Source organism: Sprattus sprattus, assembly GCF_963457725.1.
Source record: "Sprattus sprattus genome assembly, chromosome: 1".
Lineage (NCBI taxonomy): Eukaryota > Metazoa > Chordata > Actinopteri > Clupeiformes > Clupeidae > Sprattus > Sprattus sprattus.
This window is the reverse complement of record NC_137920.1, coordinates 35,590,488-35,608,455: the sequence shown is the minus strand read 5'-3', so window position 1 is coordinate 35,608,455 and position 17,968 is coordinate 35,590,488. Positions and strand designations below refer to the sequence as shown.

Genomic DNA, 17,968 nt, shown 5'->3' with positions numbered 1-17,968 from the left:
GCAGGGAGACGTTGGCTAATGCAGCCATGGTGCCTAGCAAGTTGGCAAGGCACCTGGAGACCAAGCACAAGCACCCGACACACCACAACAAAGACTAGAATATTTTGACAGACTTAAAACGCAGAATACCACACAGAGCGAACGCTTTCTACCGTGCGTGTGTCTGAGATGGCACAAAAGACTAGTTTTTTAGTTGCCGAGTTGCTTGCCAAATCTAAAATGCACACACTTCAGAAAAAAATCCCCCTCTCTGATAACACGATCAAACGTCGCATTGATATGTCGGAGAACAAATCTGTACTGAGTGAGAAACTACGGCTAACTTCCTGCTATGTTTTGTTACTGCCAGCTAATTTCTCGATTATTACTCATACGTTTTGACTGTGATATAGTTGTCAGAGGGACAGACGTTGTCTGTTCATATTCTGTTCACTATTTATTCAAAAGTTCTAATACATTAGTTGAATTAACAGGTAAGAACTAGTATTCAATGAGAGGAGGAGCGCACGATGCGAGTCGACTCACTTGGTGAATGAGACGCGCATTGCATGCGATCTGAGGCGTAGCGCACGAAGAGAGTCGCTCGAGGCGCATTGCGTGCGCACATTGCCTAATAAACGTGGTTGACTCTTATTAAAGCTCGAAAGAAAAATTAAATTCACAATGCAATTTATTTCAATGTGATTTATTTCTTAAAAAAGACTTTACAATATCAACATCACAATGACTAATGGTGCAACAGTGTCTTCAAGAACTGTCCGTCGAAAACTGGGAGAAGAAGGTTTTTTTGGCAGAATAGCAGCAAAGAAACATTACTGAAAGAGAACAATTGAGTGTAACGCCTGAATTTTGCAAAAGAACACAAGAAATGGACAAAGAAAGATTGGTTTAAGTGTTGTGTACTGATGAGTCCAGGTTTGAATAGTTTGGCAACAAGCAAAGCGTGGATGTTCCACGAAGTGAGGGGGAGAGATATAAAAATTAGTGTCTCTTGCCAACAGTTTACAAGGAGGGGGTAGTATTATAGTGTGAGGTGCAATTTAAGCCTCAGGAACAGGTGACTTTGGCTAAATTGATGGCATCATGGATACAAAAGTATACCACAACATTCTGGTGAGGCACAGAGTTCCTTCTTGGAGACATCTTATTGAGCCTGGATTTATTTTCCAAGAGGACAATGACCCTAAACATTATTTTAACTATTGCCGGATCTACTGGCGACAAGGAATCTGCTGGAACATTGAAAATGATGGACCGGCCCTCTCAAAGTCTGGACTTCAAACCCATCAAGCAAATTCGGGGCAATTTGGAAAATAAACTCGACAGATCTATTGGAAATTCCAAGGAAAGCCTTTGGCTTGAGTTGCAGAAGGCATGGGATAACATTTGTGTTGAAGTTCTCAAGAAATATATTGACTCTATGCCAGAGAGATGTGCTGCTGTAATTGCTGCAAAAGGTGGGCGTACCACATATTAAATAATAAAAGTGGATAAAAACAGTAGGACTCACTTCATCTGATATTTGTTGTGCTCAGAACAGCCATCTGCATGTTTCATGAACATTATGAAATTAAATCATGTTTTGGAGGCAAAAAAAAGGTAATCATTCTCAGATCTGTCAGGTGTTCTAATAATTTTGGCCACCACTGTATATCTTATCATGCCTCTTACCTCATACATAACTTCTATTGTTACCTTCACATGTACTTACTCCTGCATCAGCCCTTTGCATCTACCTATATCATATCTGCACTAATGACCAACTATTGCTGCCAATGTTACTACTGCTCATACCCCATATATCTTGTACTGTCATATCTGTACTGTATAGGTACATCCCATCTATTTATTTTATATTACCACTATAGAATATAGAATAGCCTACTCTGAACTCTTGCTATCTGTACTTCTGGTAAGAACCCGTTGTCTCAGTACTTGCACTCTGTGCAATGACAATAAAGTTGAATCTAATCTAATTAATCTAATCTAATCTAATTTTTTGACCTCTTGATTTTTGGGGAAGTTCATGTGTAAAGCTGACCACAACCCCCTGTGTGCGCCAGTGTTGTCAATCACATGTGCGCGCGCAACATTTGCGTCATGTTATCATTGTCAACTTGTGGGAGTTGTATTGTTTAACGGTGAGTTCTTTGGTAGATTAAATTGTAAACTTTAAATACAAATGCTAGTACAACTTATATACATTATCTGTAAGGTTGTCAGTGTGCAGTGGTAATGTAAGTTGGATTCGTTTTCGTTTTTTCCGTGGAAATAAATGACAATGCTTGACCATATAGCTATTTGATTTGTCTCTTTAAAGAAATAAATGACAATGCTTGACCGTGTAGCTATTTGTTTTGTCTCTTTAAAAAATAAATGACATTGCTTGACCGTGTAGCTATTTGTTTTGTCTGTGAGAAAGAGTAAGAGCTTTAATAAGAGTCTCAACCACGTTTATAGTAGCCTAGGCTATGTGCGCCGTGTCAACCACGTTTATCAGGCAATGCGCAATGCGCCTCGATCGGCCCGCTTCGTGCGCTACGCCTCAGATCGCATGCAATGCGCGTCTCATTCACCAGGTGAGGCGACTCGCATCGTGCGCTCCTCCTCTTAAAGAAATAAATGACATTGCTTGACCGTGTAGCTATTTGTTTTGTCTCTTTAAAAAATAAATGACATTGCTTGAGCGTGTAGCTATTTGTTTTGTCTGTGAGAAAGAGTAAGAGCTTTAATAAGAGTCTCAACCACGTTCATAGTAGGCTATGTGCGCCGTGTCAACCACGTTTATTAGGCAATGCGCAATGCGCCTCGAGCGGCCCGCTTCGTGCGCTACGCCTCAGATCGCATGCAATGCGCGTCTCATTCACCAGATGAGGCGTAGCGCATCGTGCGCTCCTCCTCTTATTGAATACCGGAACTTAGCTCGAATTAAAGAGAGTGGTTAATTTGAATATAACAAAAATTAGATAAACCTCACCTTCTTAATGTAGCGTAATGCCTTTAATAAAAGCAGTTATAGCCTATTCAACACATCACAAGGTTAAATCAAATGGCCTAAAGTACAAATATGACATAAAAAATAGGGGTGCCGTGGATGGAGAGAGATATGTTTAGAGGTGCCGTGAGCCAGAAAAGTTTGGGAACCACTGGCGTATAACAGTAAAAGGGTTAACGGTTGAATTTGTGAGAACCCGTTGGTGATTGCGTTCACGTCAACTCTACAGACATACTCGGATTAAAATAATTATGATAATAATAAATACGAGAATATTTGTTTAATTAACAATTACGTTTCACATTTATAGTCATAATTCTACGAGGTAGTATTTAGCCTATTGTTACACTAGGTCTAGATGGCTCGTAGCTTGACTGTTCTCTCACTTGTAGGCTACGTCACTTTGGACAAAGGCCACGTCTGCTAAGTGACTGAATGTGAATGACATGAACACTGCAAATGTAAGTGAATAAATAAATAAACACTAAACCCAATCTCTAAGAACTAAGGCATGTATTGATTGCATTTTATAGCCTACTACTACTCGTGGCCCCTATGGTGGCCATTTCGAAAGACAGGACTGACTGCAAATTATACTCCTACTCGGGACCGGTCTTCACACCCATGGTGCCTATTTTTCGATTAAAAAAAAAAAAAAAGTGACTGCTTAAATGTGTTTTACGGACTTCGGACGTTCAACGTAATACAATATCTGCACCTTATTAATGAACACCTGTTACGAGGTGGATTCGGGAGATTGCGACAGCACACGTTTCTAAAATTGCGTCGCCTCAATTTGGGCTTAAATGGGTTAGCCTAATCCTCAATGTGTCTTCCGAGGCCTAAATAAATAAATCACATAATTGATACAAAATATTAAATAAAAAAGAATCAAAACAAGAAAAATTAAAACGTTTATTTTTAAGAAAAAGTGCCAAAGACCTTCTCAAATCCACTGTTATCAACCACGTGTCCTAGGCGGGTAGAGAAATACATTTTGTCCGTGGTACTGTATCGCTTTAAGTAGAAAATCGTCTCGTTTGGGTTGCTGACATCGCTTATGGTCATGACATCATTCACCGGCATGTACAGTTCATTACGACGGCCCCAGAAAGTCAGGTGCGACACCTTGAGCGTAGCCTCAGAAGAGTCCAAGTACATCCTTCCCACGACTCGTTTGGCGAAGTGACTGATGGAGTACAGCATGAAAGCAACTAACATTGCTATCGCAGTGCTGTTGCTCACAAGGGAGAGGGAAACCTCTCCTTGGGAGAAAAGGTAGTATATAGGGGGAAGAACGACCGCAGTAATTCCAGTTTGAATTACTTTAAATTTAGACAGCGCCCGTAAAACTCCAATGGTAGGAAATGTATAAATCAAGGTATATTTCTGCGAGGACAGATCAACAGAGTGTGCAACAGTCTGGTGGTGGGAGAGTGGAGGGGCACTATGCACGTATGGCGATGTTGGTCTCTTGAAGAGTCCTGCGTGCGTATGCACTGAGATCCGAGGCAGGGCTTGACTGATTCTGCCTACTGCAGAGCAATAATACACGTATCCCCGATATTGAATCAATGGACAGATAGCAAAGCGACCCAGCTGAATCGATTTAAGCTGTAAAAAAAGAGAGAGCATAACCTACTTAGCTGTTGTTCTTCACAAGTTAGTCTATATAACATAAGGTTACACATACAAATGTCTTATACTTCGGAAGAATTTCGTGAACTTACCATCTTGGCTAGTACAAGATACTGTCAATGTAACACCACCACTCAAATGACCTTTACTTGCACATGCGCGTGGTAATTTATTTCTTCCTGTCCAGGTGCAATGCTGCCCCCTCTTGGTATGAAGTACATCTAGCAACGATGTCATTCTAGACTTAAGTGCTATTCTATTTAAATGGTTCTAGACCCCTTAGACATTTAAATATATTATCAAAATAATCCATGCCACAATACAAGTCGAGGGCCGGACATTTTCAATATTTATTGAAAAAAAAAAAATATGATATACTGTATATTATATTTTTTAAGATATAAACATGAACTTAAGTTTGACATAGGCCTAATTCAATCTGGGATAAGCAGCCTAAAGCTTAGGCCTATTAAGTTATTGCCTATAAACACAGAGATCAAATTTCAAGCATCAGTGGCATTCATTTCTTATGCCTTTGATTTTTCAGTCCAACAAGTTTGTCCCAGGCAGCCATATTTCCTTTACATTTGGTTACCTCTTCAAAGAGATATTTCCCCGTAGGGCACATGAGCTACACCAAATGTCATTTCATCAAGTGTTACTCATTCAAAACCCCGTTTTTTATGCAATGTCTTTCACAATGGGAAGGAAAGTCACACAATCAGGAACCCTAACTAGGTTTACACATTTTGTCAATGCAATTTCGTAGAAACTGCATATCTTTTGAAGTACATTGTCAATTAATCAATGACTACCTGTTTCCCAGTCCTTGGCAATTGCTTTTATTTAAACTAAAAATGTTGCTCTGTTTGTGTGTGGAGCACTTTGAAAGGATCTCCTTAAATGCCTATGTGTCCATTGTTCGTTTTGCCATGTCTCCTTAGCTTCTGCATTTCTGGGATTGGGTTTATTTTTGTTCATCTGTATTTTCAGTTTCTCACAAAACTCAATCTCCCTAGCTTTGTATAACACTTGAATGTTCTCAATGCATTTGTCAATTCGGTTTTTCTCATTGTTTACAATAGTCTGGTGTTTTTAAACGCGTCTTCATAAATGTATGTGGATTTATTGTGTTTTACTTGGATATTTTGGGGGAAATCTGCACAGGTTCCCTGACGTGAGGTCTCTCCAAAGTGGAAATACAGGTAGAAAATTAATAAAAGCAAAGTAGCATAGAGTCAGTGAAGAGATTCATGACTAATAAACACATTTGTATTAGTACTTAGGATCATATCCCACCCCAGTTTTTTCAAGACACAATCCTTAGTTTATGTCACAATGTCCTCCCATTGAGCACAATGTAATTGCTGTCATATGATTGGCAATCTAAATATATGTTGTGTGGAATTTATTTAACCCCACTTTTGTTAAGACAAACCCCATTGTTTTATCAGCAGAGCGATGTGTGTGCCTCCCTATTGAACATAATGTAATTTAGCCTGTTAATTTTGAAGTCCATTTAAAAAAAAAATGTTTATGTAATTAATATACATTATGTTTCTTATAATCAGGTTGATAACTTTTATTTTGGTATGCTTTTTTTTAACTGTGCCCGGAAGTGCGAGCTAATTTGACTTAGTTCCTCCCTGAACGCTGCTCAATACATATCTGTAAATTAATTTTCAATTTCAGTTGGCAACGGTTTTGTCATGTACCCTACACATGATTTTCCATACGCTTGGAACTGATTTAACGAGGAGGAAGTGTAATGTCTTGTGTGTACCGGATGCTGTCTGTTTCCCGACTGTCTGAATTTAGTTCCTAGTGCCTAGCCTACTACATTGGAATCTGTCAGTCGTCTGCCTGGATATTGAATAGGCTGTGCATTCAAGAACACCTAGCTTCAGCTGAAGTGGCACCAAGATTTTTTTGTATTGAAAGAGATGCTACAAATAGGGGATGGTGTCACTTGCCTGTCGGCAGTGTTTATCGTGCTTCTCCTTGGAACCAGGAGCGCACTGTGGTCCACAGTGATAACTACATCACTTTACTTTTTTCTGTTTATGTTCCGATTCCCGCAAGTCCCAGCGAGCCGAGCACGGCAGGTGCTGCGACCCGGAAAACCGACCGCCGGTGCGATATCGATTATTGCTCATCGGGGTGGCAGTCACGATGCCCCAGAAAATACCATAGCGGCCATTCGGGAGGTAAGTGAACCTGCTTGTCTTCAAATCAGTCACTGACGTTAGCTACCTATGAGGTTTAGGTCTAACGTTACATCCAACAGATGTCACTGCATTACATAGGCTTGGTTACATTTAAATGTACACTTTTATTACGTGTAATGTTTTGTAAGTCGCTTTCGAGAGAAGCGTCTGGTAGCTACCTTAACCGTAACCATAATGGTGGGAAAAGCTTTGAAGTAAGCAATAGATTATTAGTTCAGTAATTGGAGTAAATATTTGGAGCTGATGCCACGGTATGAAAGGTGCCGGGGACATAGCTGGGATTTTACATGGTCCTACTTGTCACTGGGTTATTGCGTGTCTGCCTCTGCTATTCTGATGAGCGTAGCCCAGATATGCTGAAAAAACAGGTGGGATGTATCTCAATCAGTGGGCAGCGGATACAGAACCCTGCAGTCAGTGAGAACCTTCCCTGAAACGTTACGAGACGTGCTAGAGACACATAGCAAACCCAAGGAGTCTTGGTGTAATTGTTTGCCGCTCCAGTGTCTGAGAGCGCAGTTTGGACTCCAGTGTGACTATGCACATTTATGTAAAATATCATAGAGAGCAACGCATTAAAATCCTATTATACTTTGCCAAGTTTATGGCCACGGATGACGCTCAAATATCAAATCCTGCGCACAGTGAAAACTCCAACACGATGCTAGCCAGAGACATGAGCCTAGCAAACAACACAACTGCTGCATGTCTTCAACAACATTTCTGTGACCAACCAAACACAACTGTGCAGTGCTTAATGTTAGATTGTTAATGTTAATGTTTCTTTACATCATGTCGTGTAAAGTCCACTGAAAGTATCCAACGCGCCACAATAATCTACTGGAACAAGGGTGATGGCATCTGACTGGGGGTCATCAAAGAATAGTTACATTTTGCAATGTTTTCCTGTCGCATAATGTATAGAAGTCTGTAGATGGGTGAGCTTTACATTTGCCAGGTGCCATAAAATCCGAGAAATTATGGCCGCGGTGGTGGGCGGGGAGTTTTGAAGGGGGCATGGATGGCAGAGGCGGGCAAATGTTGGTTTGAGGCATGTACTTTGAAGGAGGCTTAGTATAGTTTATTTTGCAAGACAAGAGAGAGCACAAAGTGCTTTTGTTCAAACTTGTTCTATTCTCTGTAACTACTATTTTAAACCATACTGAAAGTCCTCTCTGAGGCGGCATTGCTATGTGGAATGCAAAGTAATGTCTTCATCAGCCTAGGCAGCGGACTGAAGCGCTCATCTTTCCCTACAAGGCCCCAGAATCTGGCATCAAAAGGAAAACGAGTTGTTGTTTTTGGCGACTAATATTGCCATTTCCAGTTCGGCCTGCAGCACCTGCTCTTGTTCGGTCTGTCCCTTATTGATGTTATTTGATATTACCTGAGTGCCCTTTTGTGCCTCGCAGCACGGATATGTTTTTGAGACTTGACATGTTGACGGACATCATTCTTACCGCCGTGCTCTATGATGAAATCAGTATGACAAGCTTTGCAAAAAGCATGACTATTATCAAGATGACTGTTCGAAGACTTACATTTTGAAACATATTTCACCTTCTTCAGTGGTACACCGGTGTCACCATATGCCATTTTCCCTTACCCTTACCCTTGCAGTTTCAACCTTGAGCGTCAATAGCCTGCTCAGAAAGATCAACTGCGCAATAGGATGGAGGTTGCCAGATTGACAAATGGGTTGCAAATGGTAAAGTGTATTTATTTTGTAAGTCTGTAAGACATGATCTGGCAACTTAAGAACATTGGACAAACATTTTCATCTGATTATTAATAAAACACTTTTGGACCTCGTAAAATACGGGAGATTTCCGTGAGAAATCATAAAACGGGAAGGGGGAGGGAGAATACGGAGAAACCTGGGAAAAACGGGAGAAACGGGAGAGTTGGCAGGCATGCCTTACTATTAAGCCTTTATAAGATTGACTTGATTTGACATCTGTGACTCTTGCTCTGGCTTGTCCTCTGTATAGTGCTGTGTAGGCTGTTTTTCTCTGGGTGCCATGCTCTGTTATTTTCCGTCTTACCAATCAGGTTTCTCTTCCTCCTCTTCCCCTCTCTTTTTTTCCCCACCACCAGGCCAGTCAAAATGGAGCGACAGGGGTCGAACTGGACTTGGAGTTCTCTGCCGATGGGGTGGCTATTCTTATGCATGACGAGACCGTTGACAGGACCACCAATGGGTCAGGACTCCTCAGTAAGCTGCGCTTCTCTGAAATCAACCAACTGGATGCTGCGGCCAAGCACCGCCTCAGGTAAAGCACAAGAGCAAGGATGAAATCAGAAGTGAAAAGCAAACAAAAAAAGACCAGAGGAAAGACATCAGATATATTGATTTCAAAGATAGGCCAATCTATTAGCCATGAGACAAACCAAACTGAAGCCCTTATGAGAGTGAGACGTATGATGGTCTGAGAGTAAGACATATGATGGTCTGAGAGTGAGACGTATGATGCTCTGAGAGTGAGACGTATGATGCTCTGAGAGTGAGACGTATGATGGTCTGAGAGTGAGACGTATGATGGTCTGAGAGTAAGACGTATGATGCTCTGAGATGTATGATGGTCTGAGACGTATGATGGTCTGAGACGTATGATGGACTGAGACGTATGATGGACTGAGTGTGAGACGTATGATGGACTGAGAGTGAGACGTATGATGCTCTGAGAGAGATGTATGATGCTCTGAGAGTGAGACGTATGATAAGAGTGAGACGTATGATGGTCTGAGAGTGAGACGTATGATGGTCTGAGAGTGAGACGTATGAGACGTATGATGGTCTGAGAGTGAGACGTATGATGGTCTGAGAGTGAGACGTATGATGGTCTGAGACGTATGATGGTCTGAGAGTGAGACGGATGATGGTCTGAGCGTCAGACGCATGATGGTCTGAGAGTGAGACGTATGATGGTCTGAGAGTGAGACGTATGAGACGTATGATGGTCTGAGAGTGAGACGTATGATGGTCTGAGAGTGAGACGTATGATGGTCTGAGACGTATGATGGTCTGAGAGTGAGACGTATGATGGTCTGAGACGTATGATGGTCTGAGAGTGAGATGTATGATGGTCTGAGACGTATGATGGTCTGAGAGTGAGACGTATGATGGTCTGAGACGTATGATGGTCTGAGACGTATGATGGTCTGAGACGTATGATGGTCTGAGAGTGAGACGTATGATGGTCTGAGACGTATGATGGTCTGAGAGTGAGACGTATGATGGTCTGAGACGTATGATGGTCTGAGACGTATGATGGTCTGAGACGTATGATGGTCTGAGAGTGAGACGTATGAGACGTATGATGGTCTGAGAGTGAGACGTATGATGGTCTGAGAGTGAGACGTATGATGGTCTGAGACGTATGATGGTCTGAGACGTATGATGGTCTGAGAGTGAGACGTATGATGGTCTGAGACGTATGATGGTCTGAGACGTATGATGGTCTGAGACGTATGATGGTCTGAGAGTGAGACGTATGATGGTCTGAGAGTGAGACGTATGATGGTCTGAGAGTGAGACGTATGATGGTCTGAGACGTATGATGGTCTGAGAGTGAGATGGATGATGGTCTGAGACGTATGATGGTCTGAGAGTGAGACGTATGATGGTCTGAGACGTATGATGGTCTGAGAGTGAGACGGATGATGGTCTGAGAATGAGACATATGATGGTCTGAGCGTCAGACGCATGATGGTCTGAGAGTGAGACGTATGATGGTCTGAGAGTGAGACGTATGATGGTCTGAGAGTGAGACGTATCATGCTCTGTGGTTGTTATTTCCTGGTTATGAAGAGGAACAGGGCGTCACATGAAGATGAGACATAAAATGAAAATGAAGAGACAGAAAAACAGTTACTGGGTTGAAGTGAAGTAAAGTGTAGTGTTAGGCCGAATCTCAATTCTTCTCCTTGCCCCTTTTGCTTAGTCTTGTCTTAGTCTTAACCCTAGCACTTGCAAGTGTAAGGGCCAAGGGCTGAGATCTTTCCCCTATGAAATGAGACGCCACTCGGTTTCGGGACGTCATGCGTGACTGTATGAGCTATGAAACTAGCGATTTAAAAAAAGTCTAATGAAGAACATGGTTGCAAATATATATGTATACAACTGTGTAGAGCACGAAACAAGACTGTCGTCATTTTTAAATTAATTATAAGCCAAAAAAACTTACATGTAGTGTATGTAGCATGATAGCTGGCAAGCTACCATATAAGCCAATGGAGTGGTGGTATACGCGCTAATTGTATCCTAAAAACTACCGTTTGAAAGCTGCAGTTAAGACCGACATTACTATGCATCGTTCGAGTAGCACATTTCAGATCAAACCGAGTCATTATAAACATATAAAAAGTTGTGTAGATAGCTTTATTCATGTAAAATATTCCTCGCTTCAAGCAGCCATGTTTTTTTGAAAATTCCCGAGCTGGTTTCGCGGTGTGCTCTGGGACAGCCCTTGGAGTTAAGGTAGCTCTCCGATCATCTCAAAAACGAGGGCCATACACCCCTTAACCTTACCCCTTAATCTTGATCAAGTTGGGTATTGAGACCCCACTAGCTCTCACATGAATGCGCAATTTCAAGGGTAAGGGGTAAGATAAGGGGTAAGGGGAAGTATTGAGATTGGGCCTTAATCTTTTCTCCTTTGTCAAGTCCAAAGACTGGGGATTGTATGTTACAAACTATATGTAGCCTTCGGTGTCTAAATTTTTTTGCTCAGAATATGAAAACATTGTGGCCAATTAAAATCAGCTAGAACTTGCTAGTATAATGTCGTCTCTACTAACATTTTAACTTCCTTTCAAATGCTCCAAAAATTCGACATAGGCTACCGCATAGTGGTGCATAAAGTGAAATAACCTTAGTGAAAGATATTTTTTGTTCCAAGAAAAATGTTACCTTGAATGATTACGTTTCTTGCAACAATTGACTAAAACATTTGTTGTATTTCTTATTGAGAGTGAAAACTTAAGGAGCTACAGTGGCGGCTGTACACTGATGGGGTGTGAAGCCGTACCTGTGAGCTACGTTCTGTTGTTTTTTTTAGACCTGTCTAGTGGAATGTAAATGTATACATAAGCAACAATATGAGTTTCATTGTATAATTGTACTTTCTGAAGGCAAATCAATGTTTTAATACAATACTATATGTAGAGTAAATGCTGAATATAGGCTTACAAATATCAACATATATAACAGGGAAGAGGTGTACTCTATCATAAGTATTTTATTTATTATTGCCGCAAGCAGCGATCATCGGGTTCCAATTAGGTGTGCAAACTGCCACAAATAGCGAAAGGTTGAATGATTTGACCGCTTCAACAGGTGAAAGAGGACCATTTGAATTTTGTAAATGTTATGTAAGGATTTAACTACAAAATACATTTTGAAGAGAAACAAAGAAAGGCATGTTGTAGGTTGTTGTAGCGTCATGTTACGGTTGATTTGTTTGAAATTGGATGTATAGCCTCTATATGCCATTATGATTGAGCCTACACATTTTCATTAAGATTGGCCATTCACACAGGTATGCATTGACTTTTTCAAATGTCATCATTTTTGGCAAACGGTTTTCAAGCTATTGCCCAAAAAGTGCCTTGACCCTAACCCACCACAGGGGGCGCTAACAGGAATGGAATCACACACCTAGGGACACAAACCTTATATTCTGTATCAGCCATGGGGGGCTGCAACCATACCACGTTTCATGTGGATTGTTGAAGTACAAGTATATGAAATAATGTATCATGTTATGTTTGAAATACCAATGGAAGCTCATGGTGATTGAATAGGAAAAAAGGATAAATTCTGAGGATCAAGTTGAGGACAGGTTTCAGAGCTTAGAGAATGAATTGTTAAAGTTATCAGTATCAATGACCTTAAAGTTATCAGTATCAAATACCTTATTGCCTGGTAAACTGAAATTGTGGTGATTGCAGTTTGGCCTTTGACCTTGTATGATGTTGCTATTTCAGAGGTTGGAAAATTTGAATCAAATTTGAATGAAAAACCTTTGACACACACTATGTGACTGTATGCGCAGTGGTGGTCATAATGAAATGGTGTGTGTAACAAACTGATCGTTGACTCAATTAGTGTTAGTAACAAACCTTTGTTTTTATCATGGTGACTGCAATCAAAAGAAGATGATAAAGATAACTTGTTGTGGAAAGCCAGCTCCAGTTTTTAGCATGTTTTGTTCTCATACAAAAAACTTGAATCTCTCTTATACTAGAATAAGCAGTAAATATGACGTAGGATTTTTTTTAATGTTCTTCACAGAAACCGTTTCCATGGGGAGAGGGTGCCCACTTTGGAGGAGGCTGTGGAGGAGTGCATTAAACACCAGTTGACCATATACTTTGATGTCAAAGGTCATCCCGATGAGGTACTAAAGAAATGAGGTGCATCAGCTCAGGGACCAGTCCTCCAGTATATGTTTTATCACTGGTTTGACCTGCAGTTGGTTTATTAACAGCACGCTCGTGCAAAATACCCCCCAGACCGCAAATACTTTGTACTCTGTTAAAAGTGGAAAAAAACAGAGATTTGCCATGTCCTGAAAAATGCATTTCCCTTCCCCCTATAAAATCATGAAATCACAATGTAGACACACTTCCACATGGAGATACCAACTATATTGTACTTCTTTGTTTGTTTTTCCAGGCCGCAGCTACTCTCAAGGACTTTTATAAGAGGCATCCAGTTCTGTACAACTCTAGCATCGTCTGCTCCTTTGAGCCGAAAGTCATCTACAGGGTAGATAGTTCTAATCTTACAGAAATCATGTGTGTGTGGAAAGTGAGCTGAGTTTTCATTAGTGTCTTAGAATTGTCACAGAATTGTTCATAGTGTGTCCCAACGGGAGATTGTTACTATTGTTTAAAGATCAAATAAATGTAACCGAATCAGATGAATTTTACAGACGCCGCAAGCCACTTCTGTGTAACTGACGTTCGTTGGTTCTGATCCAGATGCGCCAGGCCGACCCGGAGGTGGTGACTGCGCTGACCCATCGGCCGTGGAGCCTCAGTCGGCTAGGGGACGGCACACCGCGTTTCACCGCCGCGTGGAAGCACCACTGGCACCAGGTACTGGACGTCCTTCTGGACTGGGCCCACCATCACGTGCTGTGGCACCTGTGCGGAGTGTCTGCTTTCCTGGTGCAGAAGAACTTCATCTCCACGTAAGTCTTTTACACTTCACCCATATGTTTTCATTTTTTTATAGTAGATGTATAGATATTGGAGACATGTTCTAGTAGGTGACAATCGCCACAAGTTGTCCAGTCAGAAGAAACAGATTCTGAGTTCTCAATGATGTTTTATGAACACACACACACACACACACACTCACACTCACACTCACACTCACACTCACACTCACACTCACACTCACACTCACACACTCGCCACTCATCCAGTGACTTAAACATGTCAGGAAGCTGTGCTTTCTATAATGATGAAATCCACAGAAGAATGTGCAGATATTAAGTATTATGCATCACAACAATAATTATGACTAAGAGCAAGGATGGCAATAAACAACTTGGAAAATTAGTACAGCACAGTATTGACTGCGAAATTACAATAAATAATAAATAGCCTATATTATTTTGTGTTGAAATGAAGCACCGTCCCTTTAAGGGCAGACAAGTTACTCTGCCGTGGTGTAACAGTTGTGCAATGTAACCATCCCTTAACAGAGTTACATGAACTACTCATCCCACAGAGATCGCTCAACAATTAGTCTCCTGAGATAACGGAACACTGTAAAGAGCTGAGTGATGATGTTCTATATCAATAGAACTATAAGCTAGGGAACCGTTATGTAGTGGTCAGAACCACTCGACATGAATGAAGAAGTGCAATTCCACAGTGATGTAGCGATAAGTTAACGCAGTAATAACAACGTAACACTCACTTCCTCATGGATGCACGGCAAGAAAGGAAGTGCACATGACACAGGGCCTGCAAATTGTCCACCAAAAGTATGTAGTTTGCAAAAGCTGACAATGGTCTCCAGCTCCAACTTTTTCTGACCAACACTCATCTTCTGGTCAGAGGTGGGTCCGGCTTTAGCAGCGGTAATGGAATGATGTGATTGACAGGTCAACAGGACATTCTGAATGTTCTTATCAGTGAAATCTGGGGGAGCCATCAAACTGTCCAGGGGGAACTGAAATCAGTCTTGTCACCTGCTGCGCACGTGAACCCCATGCACAGCCTGCAGAACACCGGGAACACATGATTGGTTGACCTCTGTGACCCCAAACATTGTGCGTGGCTGCAAACTGGGAGTGCACAGCCGGACGCCGCTTGGAACAGCAGCCTTCTGAAAAATATATAATTAAAATGAAAAGGTGTTCATTTCTTAGACTGAAATTGGTTTTTTGAGGATGTAGGATAGACTCACACCTCATCACAACAGACCCCCCCATCCAGATGAAAGAGGTCAACACCTCTGACGTGAGACACCAAACCATTTGTTGTTGCAAGACAGCTGTATTGTTCCATCAGTTTTGGAGTGTCATGCATTTGTATTACTAGTGCAATGTAAGGCATACATGAGTGCCCACATGTAATGGTATGCCAAAACAAACCTTAGTGTGTGATCTTCAGATGATCAGCTGGGTGTGGGCTACTAGTTATAAAATGACTTATCAGTATTGTACGAGTTATAAAATGACTGATCAGTATTGCACTAGTTATTAACTGACTGATCAGTATTGTACTTGTTATAAACTGACTTAAGTAGTGTACTGTCTAATAGAGAAGACATTAACCAGTAGGCCTAGACTACTCCTGCTGTCATGTCCAGGACACAATGGAGATGAGACGCACTACTCTGAGCTGTTGCTGCTCTTTATAAGAACATAAAGCTGCTGTAAACCATTAGCAGTTGGACTGTCTCGTGCCACTTACCAACTTTATAGTGTGAGTTCACCCCTTCCATTTAGATTAGCAGGCCACATGCAAAGATCATTAACCACAAGGGATGTCTGTCTCCTTGAAAGTTTCATTATAGATATTGAAACAACTTTATAATTAAAAAAAAACAGCTGCTTTAGATTCATTTTGTGGAATTTGCATCTAAACTTTTCAATTTCAGTGTGCCCTTGTGAATTGTGCTGTTAAAAGTCCTTTTTAAAAAGGCTGCATTAATTATACGCATCAGTACTCACATCCCCAGACATAACAGCAGCTTAAAGCATCACCCATCTGGTCTTGGGCTTTAGACCATCTGAGCTGTCTAACGTCTGCTCACGGTGTCCTCTCCTCTCTCCTCCCCCCTCCTCTTCACAGGGACTATGTGCAATACTGGACAGAGAGGGGCGTGGAGGTGGTGGCCTGGACCGTGAACACGGCCGTGGAGAAGCAATACTACCAGGAGCTGCTGAAGGTCAACTACATCACCGACAGCCTGAGGGAGGACTGCGATCCTCACTACTGACGTGGTGGAAGTCCCGAGGAACAACACCTACCTAGCCTGCGCCTCTGACGCAATTGGCAAATTCCCCAAGGCCTTCCTGTAAAAACATGTGAATATGATATTACAAGTACTGTTTAATGCAGGCCCACTCAGGTGCAACTACACTTAAACTTTTAAGTGGAAGAGTAGAGTTTGTAAAAAATAGTTCCAGATATTTAAATATTTGCTGTTTTTCCTTGTGCGGTGACTTGCAGACTTTCATGAGGTGGGGAATTAGTGCATTACAGCATCCATGGTCATGAATAGGTTTTAAATGCTCATATAAATGATAGAAAGATGTTTAAGATTCTCGTCAGTTAATTGACACAATGAATGTGTGCATGCAATATTTCAAGATGTACAGTCTTTACTTATTTAAAACAAACAAACAAATAAACAACGGGAAAAAAATCTTTAGAACGCCATTAACACTGGACTTCTAATAGGTTTCATTCTGTCCCTGATTTAAATATTGCATTATCAGATATTTTCCTTATAGCCTTAGTTCGTGTTTTAAGGGGGTGTATCAGAAATGGAACCAGCAGCAATAAGATAGAGAACATCATATCTTCCAGTACAAGGTGCCTGGCAGCTAACATATTGATATAATGTTAGAATTCTGGGATATGTCTTGATTAAAATATTAGCTCACAAATAAAAGCCTGATCAGATTTGAATGAATTCTTTGCTCTTCATTTACAGCGATATTTAGGTCATGTTATTCAAAACAAATGTCATAGTTCATCAAAGAACACTAAGATTTTGACTGTTTTTACTCTCATCTGCTAGGACTCATCTTAACATATAGCAGCTTCTCAAACAATATGTCATATTGACATTTGGACCATTAACATCTCCAGCTTTTATACCAGGGCTGCATGAGTAAAATGGCTTCCATTTCACAACACATTACCACTCTTGCATCTTCAGGAGTTGGACATTCTTCTGAAATAAGTCATTTTTATCCTTTTAGACAGTTTAAAATCAAGACTGAGGACATGGTTATGTTGTGTCTCCGCCTAGTGGTAATTTTAATTACACAGTTTACCTTTATGGACGCTTCTAAAATACATCAATCTTAAAAATACTTCATGCATGGAGTACACACCACTGTTTTCATGCCTCACCCGTTTACCCGGTTTCCCAGCATCTTCGTTTCACCCTTTCTATTTACAAAACAACGTCATTGTTATAACCACCTCTCGTTTATAGGGAAGGCGTTGGGCTCATCGACTGTAGACGAGAGGTGTGTTTCTCTCTCTACATACAAATATGTTTGTATGTATGTTTACCTGCCTGTCAAATCCTGTCAGAGACTGAGAAGGACAGAATAGACATAATTTACCTAGAGATTGCCGACCAGCAGTGCTACAAAGGATAGCAGAGAATAAATTGCCATTAATAAGCACCGGAAGAGAACATTTGGCAGAATAGTTTCTTTAAATGTGCCTGGGTCTAATTGCACATTGTAGGCATACTGAAACCTTATTGACGCAAACTATTCGTGCTGCAATATGTGACGGGCTTAGCTTGGTCACAAGTTTAATTGGTTACTTATTTAAAGAACTGCCGCTATGAATTGTTTATTTCTTCTATATGCGTTATTGGTTTCATACATTTTTG

General features: G+C 41.1%; 2 protein-coding genes across 2 annotated transcripts; one reads left to right on the top strand and one right to left on the bottom strand.

The window, feature by feature from the left end:
* Positions 1-3,916: 3,916 nt before the first annotated feature.
* tmem186 (transmembrane protein 186) lies at positions 3,917-4,773 on the bottom strand (the record flags this gene model as incomplete). The annotated part of the gene is made up of 2 exons (XM_080837250.1): positions 4,726-4,773; positions 3,917-4,609 (listed from the first exon to the last, which is right to left on the bottom strand). Exons 1-2 carry the CDS (start codon positions 4,726-4,728, stop codon positions 3,917-3,919), a joined length of 696 nt encoding a protein of 231 aa, XP_080693376.1. The 5' UTR covers positions 4,729-4,773.
* Positions 4,774-6,314: 1,541 nt separating this feature from the next.
* Positions 6,315-17,000, top strand: gde1 (glycerophosphodiester phosphodiesterase 1). The gene is made up of 6 exons (XM_080831932.1): positions 6,315-6,840; positions 8,959-9,134; positions 13,157-13,262; positions 13,541-13,633; positions 13,849-14,060; positions 16,180-17,000. The coding sequence occupies exons 1-6, from the start codon at positions 6,577-6,579 to the stop codon at positions 16,325-16,327; spliced, it is 999 nt and encodes a 332-aa protein (XP_080688058.1). The 5' UTR covers positions 6,315-6,576; the 3' UTR covers positions 16,328-17,000.
* Positions 17,001-17,968: the final 968 nt, after the last annotated feature.